Source organism: Cryptomeria japonica, chromosome 2, assembly GCF_030272615.1.
Source record: "Cryptomeria japonica chromosome 2, Sugi_1.0, whole genome shotgun sequence".
NCBI classification, from domain to species: domain Eukaryota; kingdom Viridiplantae; phylum Streptophyta; class Pinopsida; order Cupressales; family Cupressaceae; genus Cryptomeria; species Cryptomeria japonica.
In genome coordinates, this window is record NC_081406.1 from 611,668,519 (window position 1) to 611,683,642 (window position 15,124).

Below are 15,124 nucleotides of genomic sequence, written 5' to 3' on the forward strand. Positions count from 1 at the left end.
CTTTTATTGCTCTATTTCTTGAGGTTGGTTGATATACTGCCTTCATCACCATTCTTTTGTTTCTCTATCGCTTTTCTCCTATGGAGGTGGAGACTTTGGTGGAGCTCGCTCGCTTGGTGTATGACTAGTTTGGGCCTCGTTACCTTCTTAAGGTTTTGGGAGCCTTTGTAAAACCCAATATTCTAGCAAACTAGTGTTGTATTGATCTTTTGTCTTTGGATCTAGTGGGGTTGATCAATGCTTAGCTATTTTGGTTGGTTGTTCGTTTCTCTTCAGTTCCTATTGAGGTGTGTCCTTTTCCTATTGAGATGGAGAGGACTTGTGCTGGATGGGAGCTAGCTTTCAGCTGGATTGTTTTTGTTGGTTTCAACTTGATGGTTTTGGGTGCCTTATGAAAACCCATTTTGAAGGTTTGGGGAGCCTTCCAAAACCCCCTAGTTCCATATTCCTCCTTTATGTTTCTCTTCAAGATTCTAGTTGTTATGGTTTGGGGATCCTTGCTAAAAGAAAATGTTCAAGTTTTGGGTGCCTGAAAAAACCCTTATTATTTGTTGCAGGTTAAGGGAGGCTTGTGAAAACCCTTGGATTTCATTGTATTCCCATATTTTGGTGTCATTTGATTCTTTTTTAGCTGGATATTCAATGATTATTCTTTGATGTCAGGCTGAGGTTGGGCTGTTGGCTATCTTTGTAGTATCTTTAACAACATTCTTCTTTGGGTTCCGTATCCCTGCAAAATTCGAGGGTTTCATGATCCTTCAAAACTTGTTGTAAGGGGTTTAGAGTCCCCTCAAAACCTTTTTGATCTTTAATAAAAAATATTTCATACCAAACTCTATGATCCACATTCAAGATGTGAGAGAACAACTGTAGGAGAAAAATAGATCATGGAGTGTGATAAAAAAATGGATGCAAAAAATTATACACAGTTGAATCTAAAAAATTACTCATATTCAATATCATGGACTATGGAAATCTAGTAAGTTTAAGAAGCTAATTGTCAAGCCCAATGCTTAATACTAGTTATGTTTTTATTAGATAAATAATTTTTAAATATTAAAAATTCAGAACTATTTTGAAATTCACCTCCTATTTCATCATTTGAACCTTCTCTTCCATTAGCAATGAAAAAGACGACTCTACTATGATGCATGATTTTATGAATTCTTCTAAACTTTCTATTCCTGATTCTTATCTATGTTGAAACCATCTTGTGCACAAGTGTAAGAATCATCAACATGCGATGGTTCAGGAATGTAAATCTAGATCAAAGACCAAGGGTGGCTCTTCTATTCTAATTTATACATCTTCTTTCATTTCTATTCTATTTTTTGTTGCTCCTACTATCTCTACTCTTGCTTCCACACTTATCTTACTTCAATCTTCCTTGGGAGCTATCTATGAACCTCTCCCTAAGAAGGCACAAGTGTTCATTTCTCCTTCCCTGGAGCTACCTCTTATCACCTCTCAACCTAATATTTCTCCATTTCTATAGCCCATAGACATGCTTCACACGTAAGTTGTGTCTATTGTGGCACCTTTTGCTCCTCCTTCTTCTTTGCATCTTCATTCTAACTTACTTGGAGTCCTTCAACCTACCACAATTGATGTGAACATCTCATTTCAATTGCCTAAGTGCAAGTTTGAGAAAGGCCTTATTCCTAAGTTTTTTCAAAAGAAGTCAACTCCCTTGGCTTCTATTTCTTCTTTTGTTCTAGTTTTTAATGAGGTCCCACCTTCTCCAAAGTTTGTCACTGCCCCACTTCCAAAGGTCAATGATGTAGCTCCTATTTTGTAGTCTTCAATTGAGTCACTTCCTTCCTCTTCATACAAGTGTATGTTTGACTCTTTGGAGGATGTTCTGCCACTGTCAACTATCTTTATGAGATTGTTGACTCTTGGCTTACTGAAGTTGTTAGATTAGAATTGTGAGGAAACCACATCCTTAGCTCTTTCTATAGGATAGATGTTGGGCATTGCCCTAGCCATTGTCCCTTTGTGAGTTTTGCCTCCTTGCCTGTATGATCAAGATTAGGAGGATACCAATGATTTTCTAGAGGTGATCGATTAGAGCATCTTCATATCTTTAGATTAGAGTGTGTTTGTTTATTTGCGCTCCCCTATACTTGTCTTATATGTACTCTCTTGGAGAACCCAAGATACCCTCGTAGTTACTTGGATACAAGGGATAAAATATTTCATACACGTCCTCTATTTGCTTTATCATTCTTTATTTTGTTGTACACTGATTTTTCACATTCAAGGATGATGCAAAGCGTTAGGGACATTTAGGCCTTACATTTGAGCTTATGCATCCAAACTTTAAGTTGTAATCTATTAACACATGTATTTATTAATATATTTGAGCAAGTCTCATTAATTATTCTTAATTATGTGTATTTTTTTGTAATATGCTATTTTACTATTGTGGAGGTCCTTATTGTGATCTAAGATAACAAATCTTCATAGCATAGCATTAGTAACAATAATAAGGTTTAGTTACAGTCTTGATAGAAGAATAGAACACTTTGGATTAATATTCCATTTGTTGCAATGAATTTTTGGTTGTGAAGTGTGTGTTTGAGATGTATGATTAATGATAGGAAAGTGATAACTTACAACAATAAGAGTAAATTATAGAATGAGCAACTAACACATCAACTCAAAACTAGAAATAAGACATAAAAAAGAACCCACAACTACAAGTTGAACCTAAAAGTGTTGAACTAGTGTGCTAGAGCCCTAGTCTAAGGGTGTACATGTGCAAACAAAATAAAGAAAATTTGTAGTCAAGAGGTCTTGTAGGTTTGTCTCTTTGAAATTTGGCCAAAAAGTGCCAAACAAGTGTGTTGGATGCCCTAGTCCAAGATAGTGGCTTTGGGTGCCCTGGTCCCATTGGAGTAAATAGTTTTTACTCAAGCTTAAGTTTACTTGTGCTTCATTATTTATTTATTTTTATTTTTTTTGATAAGCCACAACCGAAGAATTATTTTTTAGCTTTTCCTTGGAGCTAAGAACCAGTCGAGTAGACTCGAACCTAAGACCTCCCATGTAGGAGGCTTGTAGCTCACCATTGTGTTGAGGGGTCATCCCCACTTGGACATCATTATTTAATATTTAAGAATTTATTATTCACCTTGCATTAATATTTGTAGTTGAGTTGGCAGTGGCTGGTTTCTACCTACCCCACCTACTTTCACATCCTATTGAGACACATGGCCTCATCATGTGTTCTCTCATTTCATGCTCTTGCCTATATAAGTAGGCTGTTGTACACATTATAAGATATCTCAACATAATATTAGCATTTCCTCATAAAATAACATCATCTCTCTTCTGTAGAAGTTGTTGTAGCCGTGATCCTAACTTGAGAGGTTGCAAACTCCAACATGATATCAAAGCCATTTGATTTACATTTCTTCCAAGTTGAGATCCTTCATCAACCTTGTTGAGATCCTAGCTATTCACAGCTGTTTAATTGTTTGTGAAGATTTGTAGAAAGGTTAGTTATTGACGTTTCAATTTTTTTTTATTTTTTTTGATTTTGCCTTAACATCGATATTATTGGTGCAAGACTGAGCGTATTTCTCTAGGGTTTGCCATCGATTGCATTTTTCTCCTTCTCGTAGCCATATTTGGTTATTGGTTACAGACCGAGCATTGGGTGGTCTTTTGGAGGCATATATTAATTCTTTGTTGTATTCTTTGATATAAGGCACATCGTTTGGAGGGAATTGCATTTTTGTCCCCAGCACTTTAATTTTGGAGTCTATTCTCTTTGCACACAGTGTTCTTTGCTAGGCAATTTCAGATTTGTTATTCACACTATCATCGACCATATTAGATGTTTTATAATTTGGTGTGGACAGATATTTTATCTATCCAAAGGCTTGTCTGCAGTGGACTTTATTGTTGGGATCGACCTGATCGATCGGTGGATTATTTCCATTTGAATTTGGTGGATCATTTTATTTCATTGACGATATTTTGCATCATTTGGAGGCATCACCCTTTGTTATTGGCAGCTGCATTAGCTTTTTTAAAGTCTTGACATTGTCTTTATGCTAGATCAACATCCACTCATGCTCGCAAGCAGTGTGTATCACATCTAGTCTAGGATCAACTTCCTCATTTCTACAGAGATAATTTATTTCATATGACTGACATCCTTAATTATTTTGTAGGTCCATAATACTGTGGTCGACTTCTTTCAATCTAGGGTCCATCGATTTTGTCATTACCTTGTGCCTTTCATTGCACAGAGGCCTCAAGTGATGAGAGTTCTTTCTTTGTTTGGCACGGTTCTATCATGGGACGGCTTAAATCATACATATTAAGGTTTGATTTCTAGGCTTAAAATGGTTAAACACTTAGAATTGACTGACATTCTCTAGATTTAATACGTTGCTTAATGTGTGGGGTTTAAGGTTGGCCCTCTACCATAGGCTGTTTTTTTGCCCTCATATTTTATTGGCAGATTTTTTCTTATTATGTATTGAACCTTATAGTTATAAAGTCTCAATTTATTATTGTTGATTAGGGTTTGTTGCAGGTCCCTTGTGCAATATTGAGGAGTTATCTTGGGACTTTAAGATACATGCATTCAGGTGGGGTCATTTTCTTTGTTTTTTATAGCTCAATTCTTAAAAATATCGTTGTGAGTGATCAGGTTGACGTGGATAGTAAAAAACCTACATGACTGCACAGGCTCTGCCTGGGTGTCTTATATGGTGGATTACCTGTTGACTTGTTTGGATTAGAGCTCATGTGGCATAGAAACCTGCCACATGTCATATATCGAGCTCCACTTTTCCCAATCAATGAGCCTCACATAGTTTTGACAACCAATTTGGTTTTTTTATGTTGCTTTTTTTTTTTATCATTTTTAGAGTTGTTATGTGATGACTTTATCTCTGATTTTTAAAGAATTATCATAGTAAAAAATGGTGGATTACATATGGACTTGGCATTTGTTGACTTTTTTGACTTATAGCTGATGTTGCGCAAGAACTTGCCACATTTCATATATCGAGTTCCACATTTCCCAATCAGTGGGCCCCACATCATTTTGACAACCAATCAGGTTTTTATGTTGCTTTTTTTTAATCATTTTTGGAGGTTTATATATTATGTGATGACTTTATCTTTGATTTTTCAAGAAATACCATAGTAAAAAATGGGATTTTCTTTTCATCCTTGAATTTTTTGAATAGGAGGAACTATAATAGATGAAGAAATCGTGTTATCACCCATCTTAGAAAACTAAAATTGTTGCCATATTTTTATGACCTTGGTCTTTTACCTAGCACATCTAGTCAAACAATTTCTTGGAATCACATAATAGATTTAATGTCATAGGAGTTATTGGTATGCATGTAGATGATGACATTTTGGGGTCTATTAAATATTTAAAGTGTCCTCCTGCTCTTTGGACACACATTTGGGAGTTAAATGGAGATCCTAATTCTTAGTCATTCCTAGATGACCCACTTTCAGATTGCAGTGTGCCTCTTCTACCCTATTATTGTGATACTATTAGCGAATTTGAGACTTCAGAGTATTTTGAGACTTTAGATGAGGTTGAGGTTGCTTCCAAGATTCCTAATTCTTCTTCAAGGATAGCTGATCCACCTTCACTTCCATTGAATTATCATCTAGAGTCATTTGAGACTTCCATCATTCTTGATCAATAGTAGCATCATTGTCTTTTAGGCTTGGTTGAAGGAAACATTGTTAGTGATTCTTTGCACGAGATATCTATTTGTCATCTTCATTGGGATTCCTATTTGATAAACATTGGTTCATTATTTGTGGATTCTCACATTTTAGATTTGGAGGACATGTTTAAAGGTTATCTCTCCTCTTTGATGTCAGTCCTTGTATTTCTATTGTCAAATTATATTTAGAACTTGTTCTATACCCACATGGTTTCGGTTTCTCACATTCTTCTTTGCTTAGGCATGAATCTAATATGATTGTGGCATCATCTTTCATGGACAAGGAGACACATGAATAGTTCTCATAGGCATCATCATACATTTGGATTCATATATGCATTTATATGTGGTTTTGTTTCTTTCTAAAGGGAGACAAGTGGTTTTCAAGCATTAGATCATATTTTGTATTCAAACACTTACCATTCTTGCAACTATTTATTCATTATGGGAGGCCTACATAGTCTCTCACTTTCTTTTCTATGGGGGGATATCAATTGGATTCTCGTGATAGATGTAATTCTTGGGGAGTATCAAGGTTGAGACCTCCATACATCACTTCATCTCTCACTTGTACATGATTTGCATTATTTATTTATTTTTGAGAGGAATTTTTTCCCATGAGATTTCTCCTATTATTCATTTGTGACAGATTATTTGCATCATTTTTTGTACAAGGGTATGTAACATGGCCTTGTAGCCAACACCTATATTGCATCAACATATCATATTGCATTTTGCATAATAATTTTATCATCTCAAACTCTTTCTATGGAAGTTGTTGCAGTCAATGTGATCTAGGCTTGGGAGGTTGCAAACTCAAACAAGTCCTAGTAGTTTGGGCTAGGAAAAAGGTCATGAATAGGGGAATGTACAAAGTTAATGGGAATAATCTTGAAATTGAGCATAATTAGACATGTCTTTTAAAGGCATAATTGCTAGAGTGTCCAGGTCCAAATGAAATGTGAAATTGTAAATGGACACTATTACTATTTTTGACAATATAGTAATTCTTTCTTGTTAGACCTTATGAAGGATAAAAGATGTTATTTATATAAGGGTCATAAGGTATTATTTTGATTATAGGTCGACACAGAAATCAAATGTAAAGATCAAGATTAGATCACAAAAGGTAAAGGCTAACACTCACAACACCCAAAATTCGAAGCCCTTTTGATGGGACTAGGGTATTGGATGCTTGGGATCACCCAAAAAGGGGCCTCCACAAGAGAGAGCCAAGTATAGGGGGCCTTAACATAGGACCTAGTCTAGGATTTCACATTTGATGATGATTAAGTGTAGGCACATTGGTAAAGTTTTAGGATATTATAGAGCATAAATGGGCTTAAAATAAACTAGGGGAATGCACACTAAAGCAAGTGTCAAATAGAGTGTAAAATTGTTAGGGTAACCTGTTGCACATATGAGTCTTTGTTGTCAGCAGGATCGTCAAACCTGTTATGTTGATTTGGTTATTGATTTGGTTATTGATTTGGTTAGTTCTCTATGAGTGTTGTGGATCATTGGATTATGTCTCTAGCATGGTATGCTACTTTTGTTGTGATCCACATATCTTATTTTTAGGTCTAGATTATGTGTTTGGGTAAAACAGATTGATAAGAACGATCTTATGTGTTTTGGTTTGAGTAGTTACATGTAAAGTGTTGTGGTGTTATTGGGAAGGTGTGGTGACTTGGTGTGAATCTTCACATGTATCTTTTGCCTTCCATTTGTAGTATTTTGGTCGATGATGCATATACATGCTACATCTTTAAGCTGACCTAATAGAGGTTATTGATGATTTGATTTGGTGTGAATCTTCACGTCTCTTTTACCTTCCGTATGTAGTATCTGATTGGTATATAATGGACATATCAGTTGTGCTATGTAAATAAAATTTGTGTGTGGTATGAATTAGTGATATGGATGGAATGAAGTAAAGTATGACATGAATGTTATGAGAGTTTAAGGTGGTATAGTGGTTTGGATATGTTACAATGCGGAGAGCCATCCATGTACACATTTCCTAAAGAAAATATTTTCAATGGATTCTTCAAATATTACTCAAATTCAAAATATTTTTAAAGATTGTATATGATCTATGAGTTCATTTTGTTATTCAATAGGAACACAAATCTATGTTGATACTTCCTTGACTTAAGGTCAAGGATTGAAGGATATTTACTTTGTCAAATTCAACCTAAACACAATTTGATTGTATCTCTTATCACATACTTAAAGAGATTTCAATCTTAGTGAATGCTATAATCAAAGAACATATCATAACATTCATCAATTATACTCAACTAATTAAACTAAATCAAACTCGCCCTTCCAATCACTTATGACCCCATTTTTTATAAAAATCTCTCTTTAAAAAAACAAACAAAACAAACACAAACTGAAATAAGATCAAAACTAAATACTATTTTTTCCACATCCAAGCAAACTTGAACATTATATTTACAATAGAAAATACTCAAAACCAATTACCAATATTGATAACAGAAGTTGCAGCACTCATTGTGGAAAGTCACCCAACTGAAAACCTGCCTCAACCAGGCTTATGTTTTCTCTGGGTACTCTTCTATGAAAACCTCAATAGTTCAGTCTCGTGGAGAAACAAAAACTATCATATGAACTAAGATACTATCGTATGAACTCATATCTGAGCATACTTTAGTGAAGAAAAACTGGAGTAAAAAAAACCCAAATCAAGCAATACCTCCCGAGTTATAAACCTGCAACATGCCATGGGTGCCCAGCATTCCAAAGGGGACGTTTTGGATTCCAGGCACGCAAAAAGGATTGTAATATTGCAATTGGAAGCGTCCATTTTTTCCCGAGTTGTGATAAGTCTGCCTGAATCTCTGCTCCTCAAGCATGGCTGCATACTTCCTTTTAATGTCCTCCATTTCTACATATGACGGCGGAGCAATGCCTACAGAAGCTGCAAATGGGTCTCCAGAAGAGCAAGAAGAAGAAGCCGAAGCAGCAGAAATATCCAGAGCGAGCTCCCAAGAACCAGAATTTACAGTCTCCTCCTGCCTTACCTTAGGAGAATCGAACTTCTCCCAATCGTTGGTTATCTTCGTTTCCAGACCCAAAATGGGCGCATCAAACAATATCAATTCTTTATTACAATCGTTTCTCTGAGCTTCATTTAACGGCAGACTGTATACCGGACTGGGAGAGCATAAGGAATCATTATAGCCGCAAAATTCCCTTTCTGGTTCAATGCAGAGCGCCTCTGTGCTCAGCAATTCTTCCCACGAATCCAGCTCCTCATCAGAGATTCTTTCCACAGTGGGATACTCTGAAATCCGACATGCCCCCAATTTCATGCAAGATTCATAAAAGGCGGCGAGCTGGTGGCTCTGAAAAGCCGCTTTTTTATAGATTTCAAAAGCCGAAATGCAGAGTGAACGCTCAGAATCGAAGAATTTGTTAACCAGAGTTGCAATGCAGGCCCGAATTTGGGCATAAAGTCTGAAACTTTCCCGCACCACCGGTTCAAGCGCCACCACCACCAAACGATTCCCCTGTGCTGGTTCTGCTGGAAGACAAGCAATTGCACAGTCCAAAAGTCTCTGAAATTTGGGGGTTCTGTCCATCAAACTCACCAGAACTTTCTCCTCCTCTTCCACACCATTCAAGATCTCATTCTCGGGGGCCCCGAAATCGAGGGCCTCATCCACAAAAACACAATAAGCACGCACGAATTCAAAAAAGGCGTCATCTTTGAAATCAAAGAAGCTGAAAACGAGCAAACCAGAGGCTCTTGCATGGCGGATTTCTTCCTCAAATCGGCCGTCCCCAACACGCACCAGACGATGGAGGAGTCGCACGCACTTGAGCGCCACAACCCACTGCCTCGTTCTATTGAATCTTTTGCTCAGAGCCTCGGCCGCCATGTTTAAAGCATCTGGTGCATTGAAAAGAATCTGCAGAAACTGGGTCGCAGATTTATCGTCTTCTTCAGGATGGACTTCAGGATTGTGACTTGTGGCCTTCACAATCCCGATTTCTATGTCCCGAATCCGGTTGTTTTTCAGGCTCACTTTGGCCAGACCGATCTTGGTCTGGTCTTTTACGCTCCCCAGTGTCTGTCGAAGTTTTCTTTGCAGCCACACCATCTCTGATTTTGCTCTGCCCTCACAAATCAAGAAGCTAAGGAAAGTATAAATAATTCAGTTGGATTGATAGCGAAAATACGGGCGCAAGCGCCTGCATGCAACAGATGGCTTGATTGGGTTGAGCCGACCTATGAATCCTCTGGCTGACCGTCTTTCGTGGAGATCGAGGACAAGACCAGCAAGTTCCAAACGGATAAATTTCGCAGATTCAATAATATATCAAAATTGTTGGAGTTTCTTCGTATCCATATTCGTCGTTGGGTAGTTTCAGTACAGTTATATCCCATGTCTCTATAGTAATAACCGCCTCTTCGACTGTCTCCTAGTATTGTGAGAGTATATTCCGGGACGATGTCCACTGTTAATCACTTCCCATATTTCTTGTTTGATTTGTTTGGTTAAGGATTAAATTGGCTATTATCAATGTATCTTAATGCGGCCTAGTGTTGGTTGGATAACAAGTCAGAGTTATTTTCACATTGGTTTCTAAAAGTTTATCATTGAGAAAACTAAAATCTAAGTAGTTTAAAATAGTCAATTGACCACTCTTACTAAGCTGATAAAACCTTGATAAAACCTCAGGAAATTCAAGATGAAGGAGTGAAATTTTTCAAAAGTAGTGAATTTTTTCAAAAGTTTGCTTGTTCCTTCTTTTAGTAACACGCAGTCAGCATCTAATGAACAAGAAGTCTTACATGTTATCCCAAATATCATCTCCCAATGTGACAATGAGGATCTCATGAAACCTTTTACTGTTGAAGAAGTTCGTGGAGTGGTGTTTTCACTTGCCCTGGATAAAGCCCCAGGCCCTGATGGGTATACGACCCTTTTCTTTCAAAAATGCTGGGATGTCATAGGTTTTGATTTGTTGGTAGCACTTGAAGAGTCAAGAAGAAGTGCTTTAGTGCTGAAGATGTTCAATGTTACCAATGTAGCAATTCTGCCCAAAGTTAGAGTACCAAAAACTTTTGCGGATTTTAGGCCTATCTCCTTGTGTAATACCATTTATAAAATTCTCACTAAGGCCATTTATAGAAGATTGCAAAAACTCATTCCAAAACTTATATCACTTGAACAAGGGGGCTTTGTCCCTGGGAGGGAAACTGTGGAAGGAGCATTAGTTGCACATGAAGTTCTCCACTTTGTCCAAACCGCCCAAATGCCATCTTTTATTGCTAATCTTGATATGATGAAGGCCTATGATATGGTAAATTGGAATTTCCTCTTAAAAGTTCTCCACAAATTTAGATTCTCTGATAAATGGCGTAAATGGATTAGAGCATGTATTTCAGGAGCATTCTTCTCAATCATTATCAATGGGACACCTTCAGGTTTCTTTGCAACTACTCAAGGTGTTAGGCAAGGAGACCCACTATCCCCTTTCTCATTCCTCATCATGGCAGAAGCGCTTAGTAGATTGATCAAAGTTAATAATGAAAATGGCACTTGGCAGGGTATCCGCATTCCCAATACTCCCATTTTAGTCACACACACACTCTTTGCGGATGCCACTCTTCTATATGGAAAATCCAATATAGTAGAGGCTAATCAGATTAAGAAAGTTTTGGAATCCTAGACATCAGTTTCAGGTCAGCAAATTAATGTTCAGAAATCAAAGGTATTTATCTTCAACATAAAACCTGCAATTAGCAGAAAGAACATTAAAATTTTGGGATTGAAACTAGAAGATTTACCTTGCTCATACCTAGGTATTCCTTTCTTCATGGGAGCTAATAAATCATCCTATTGGGAACATGAGCTTGAAAGGATTAAATCAAGAATTTCAGCTTGGCGAGTTAGATGGCTGTCTTTCTTAGGCCTCATCCTCCTTATCAAAACTGTTTTGGCCTCCATACCTAATTACTACATTTCTGTCCTTAAGGCTTCAAAATCAGTTGTCATGAAGATCCAAAAAATTATCAAAAGCCTTTTATGGAAGGGTAATCTTTCCCAAGAAAAGAAAATTCCATTAATTTCACTCACCAATATGTCACATGGAAAGGTGGTGGGAGGAGTAGGACTACATGATCTTACCAAACAAATAAAGCATTTGGAGGTAAATTGGTATGGAAAATGTACTCCAAGCCTAATGCAAAATGGTGTCAAATCATGCAAGCGAAGTATCTAGACTCTTCAAACCCGTTGAGAATCCTCACCATTGCTAATCCTCCAAATGGATCTGCAATGTGGAACTTTATGATGTCCTCCAGAGAATTGGTAACCACGTATATTCCTTGGCAAGTTAATAATGGGGAGTCAATTCATTTCTAGAATGACTCATGGAATGGACACCATGCATTAGCACAATGTCAACATCTGCAAGAAATAATTCCTATTCTCACTCATGTATGGGGTGAGAAACTCATTGACTATATCAATGGATTTGAATTACATTTAGGAAAAGCCATCTGGAAAGATTTTTCGCATATTATCACTGATATTAATCAAAAGCAGATGTTACAAGACCTTTTGGATCAGAGGATTGTATTCCTCTTAGAAAAATCAGATAAAGTTTTTTTGGGCTCCTTCTAAACAAGGTGTATTTTCAGTTAAAAATGGATATGCAGCTTTACAACATATGATGGAACAACAATAGAACCAAAGAGATTTTAAATTCTATTGGAATAACAAGGTTTTGCCTAAAGGAGGTTGCTCCTCTTGGTTGGCAATTCAAAACAAAATTTAAATAGTGATAGACTAGTCAAGCTGCAAATTTCGCAACCATTTCTCTGTGTTTTGTGAAATAAGGAAAGTGAAATAGTTGACCATTTGTTTGGTTAGTGTCCATTTGCGCAACAGTGTTGGTTATTCATTTTGAATAGATTGCAAATTTCATTGCCTCTGCCAAACACAATTTGGGATTTATTTCAGTCCTGGCCTACTCTGTTTACCTCCTCCACCTTTTCTTGTATTTGGCACATCATTCCAACATTAGTCATTTGGTCCATCTGGTGGGAAAGAAATAAAAGAGTTTTTAGGAAAGTGTCTTTGTCTGTTGATAAAGTTTTGAAAGTCATTGAGAAATCAGTTTCAAACCTAGTTAATGTTCATGTTCATTCCCATTTTAACATCTTTTCATTATTTTCATCTTGGGATTCTTCCATTATAATAAATTGGAAGCACATTTTATCACCATCTAACTCCAACTTGTCATCTTCTAATAAATTGATTAAGGTTGATAGATCTAACATTTCATGGCAACCCCCTCATCGATATTTTGTCAAAATTAACTTCAATGGTTCATCAAGAGGGAACCCAGGTGACTCAAGGGCTGGAGTTTGTATTAGGGATCATATGGGTAATTTAAAAGCATTCAAATCTTCTGTATTGCCTCCAGGAACTAATAATAGGGCAGAGGTGCAAGCATTATTGGAAGGATTGATCCTCGCAAAGAAATTGGGCTACCTAAAAGTTCATGTTGAAGGGGAGTCCTCTCTAATTATTAATGCCTGCATATAGAGGAAAACATTAAATTGGAGGATCAACTATGTTCTCGGACAAGTTTGGTCTTTGCTAGATTCATTCGAAGCATTTCATATTTCACACACTTACAGAGAAGGTAATAAGATGGCATATATACTTGCAAACATGGGTTGCGATGGTCTTCAAGTTGAATCAGTCAAGGACGATCATGAGTTAAAGGATTTTCTGCAGTTAAAAAATATTTTATGGGATGAGATTTCGTGTGTGATGAGACATGGTAACCATCATGGTTAATCGCTTAAATGCCATTTAACTTCACTTACAGGAATGACTTCAAACCAGGGTGAATTAATCGCTTAGCATGACCGCATGTGCAAAATGTATTAAATTAGTCCCTCGTCATCTTTGCATACATGACTACATCCTTGGCGCGTGTGAGATGTAATCTGATTGTTGGCATTTGCATGAAGATTGCATTAATGATATGTTATGTTGTCATTGATGTCAATTGAACTGGTAATGATATTAATGATGTTGCCGATATTGTTGTTATTGTTGATATTGTCTTGTAACTGGTAGGAAGAGATTTGTGAAGGTTATTGTAAACTGGTATGTAAGTTTGTGAGTTGAACCGGTAATCGGAGTAAAAGGTTAAACCCTTTCTATGTTATGTAACCGGTAAACCCTACCAGTTATTTTTTTTTGTTTAAACCCTAACTGATTAAGGTTGTTGAATTGGTTGTGTTGGTTTATGATCTGATGTTGAGCAGTAATGATGGTGACATGTATGGTCATTTTATGAAGACAAGTTCAAATGTTTTGGCATGTTTGTTTGTCTAGGGAAGGAACAAAATGTATTGCATCTAATGCAAAGCGTGTGATGAGTTACTAAGCTCGATGAAGCGGTGATCAAGGAGCGGTTGAGGTTTTCTTGATTGATGTGACGAGATTGCTATGTAATCCAATGGTCATGCTTGTACCGACTTGTTTGTAATCTTGATGATGAGAGGATTATATTTTTGTTGTGTTACAGACCTAATTGATTTGTATTTAAGGTCAATGAAGTTGTTTTGTTTTAGTGTTGGCAAGAGTTTGTAGAAATCAGTTGAGTGTGTGGTTGCCTAACCGAAGAATGAGTTTGTAGTTTGAGTAAAGGCAGATAGAAGCTTAAATGGATCTGATCAAGCAAATGTAGTGCTATTCATATAGATCAAGAAACTCCTGTTGTTTTCTGACAATTACAGCAAAATTGAAATCCCCTAACCGGGTAAGCTCTAACAAGCTTGGTTACTTATTAAATCCTCCACTAATACATTTGGCCTAAAATTCGGCCAGAGAAGGTATATTGTGAACAAATTTGATTTTTTTTTGAAAAATTGCTTGCATTCGTCGGAATTCTGAAGATAATTCAATATCTGTTTTCAACAAAGAAGGAATTAGCAATGAAATTTGTGATTTTTTACAAAAAGTGTCCGCGTTCGTTGAAATTCTGACGACCACATGGGCATTACTTAAAAAACAACACAAAAGACCAAGACATTTCAAATCATTTTCGTGGCCTCTTCCCATTCTCACGTTGTGGCCCCAACAGTGTACTCTCACCCAGAGTAAGCATACTCCAGGTTTTGGATGAGGCACGTGAACCATTTTGACCGATTAATGCCAACTTCAAGCATTCTCGGCTCATGGAATAGGGTTTGTGAAAATGGGAGCAATGTCGGCTCATGGAATAGGGCATGCTCCCGGGGGCTAAAGACCAATAGGCTTCATTCCCCTTCTTTCATTCATTAGTATCGGTCACCCATCTATTTTGCACCTATAGATAGTGATGTTTCTGATTCTTTGTTGGCC

The 15,124-nt window shown here is 36.9% G+C and overlaps 1 protein-coding gene across 1 annotated transcript; it reads right to left on the reverse strand.

Annotated features, from left to right (window-relative positions):
* Nucleotides 1-8,428: 8,428 nt before the first annotated feature.
* LOC131064262 (probable clathrin assembly protein At4g32285) lies at nt 8,429-9,850 on the reverse strand. The gene has a single exon (XM_057998359.2). The coding sequence runs from the start codon at nt 9,848-9,850 to the stop codon at nt 8,429-8,431; it is 1,422 nt and encodes a 473-aa protein (XP_057854342.2).
* Nucleotides 9,851-15,124: the final 5,274 nt, after the last annotated feature.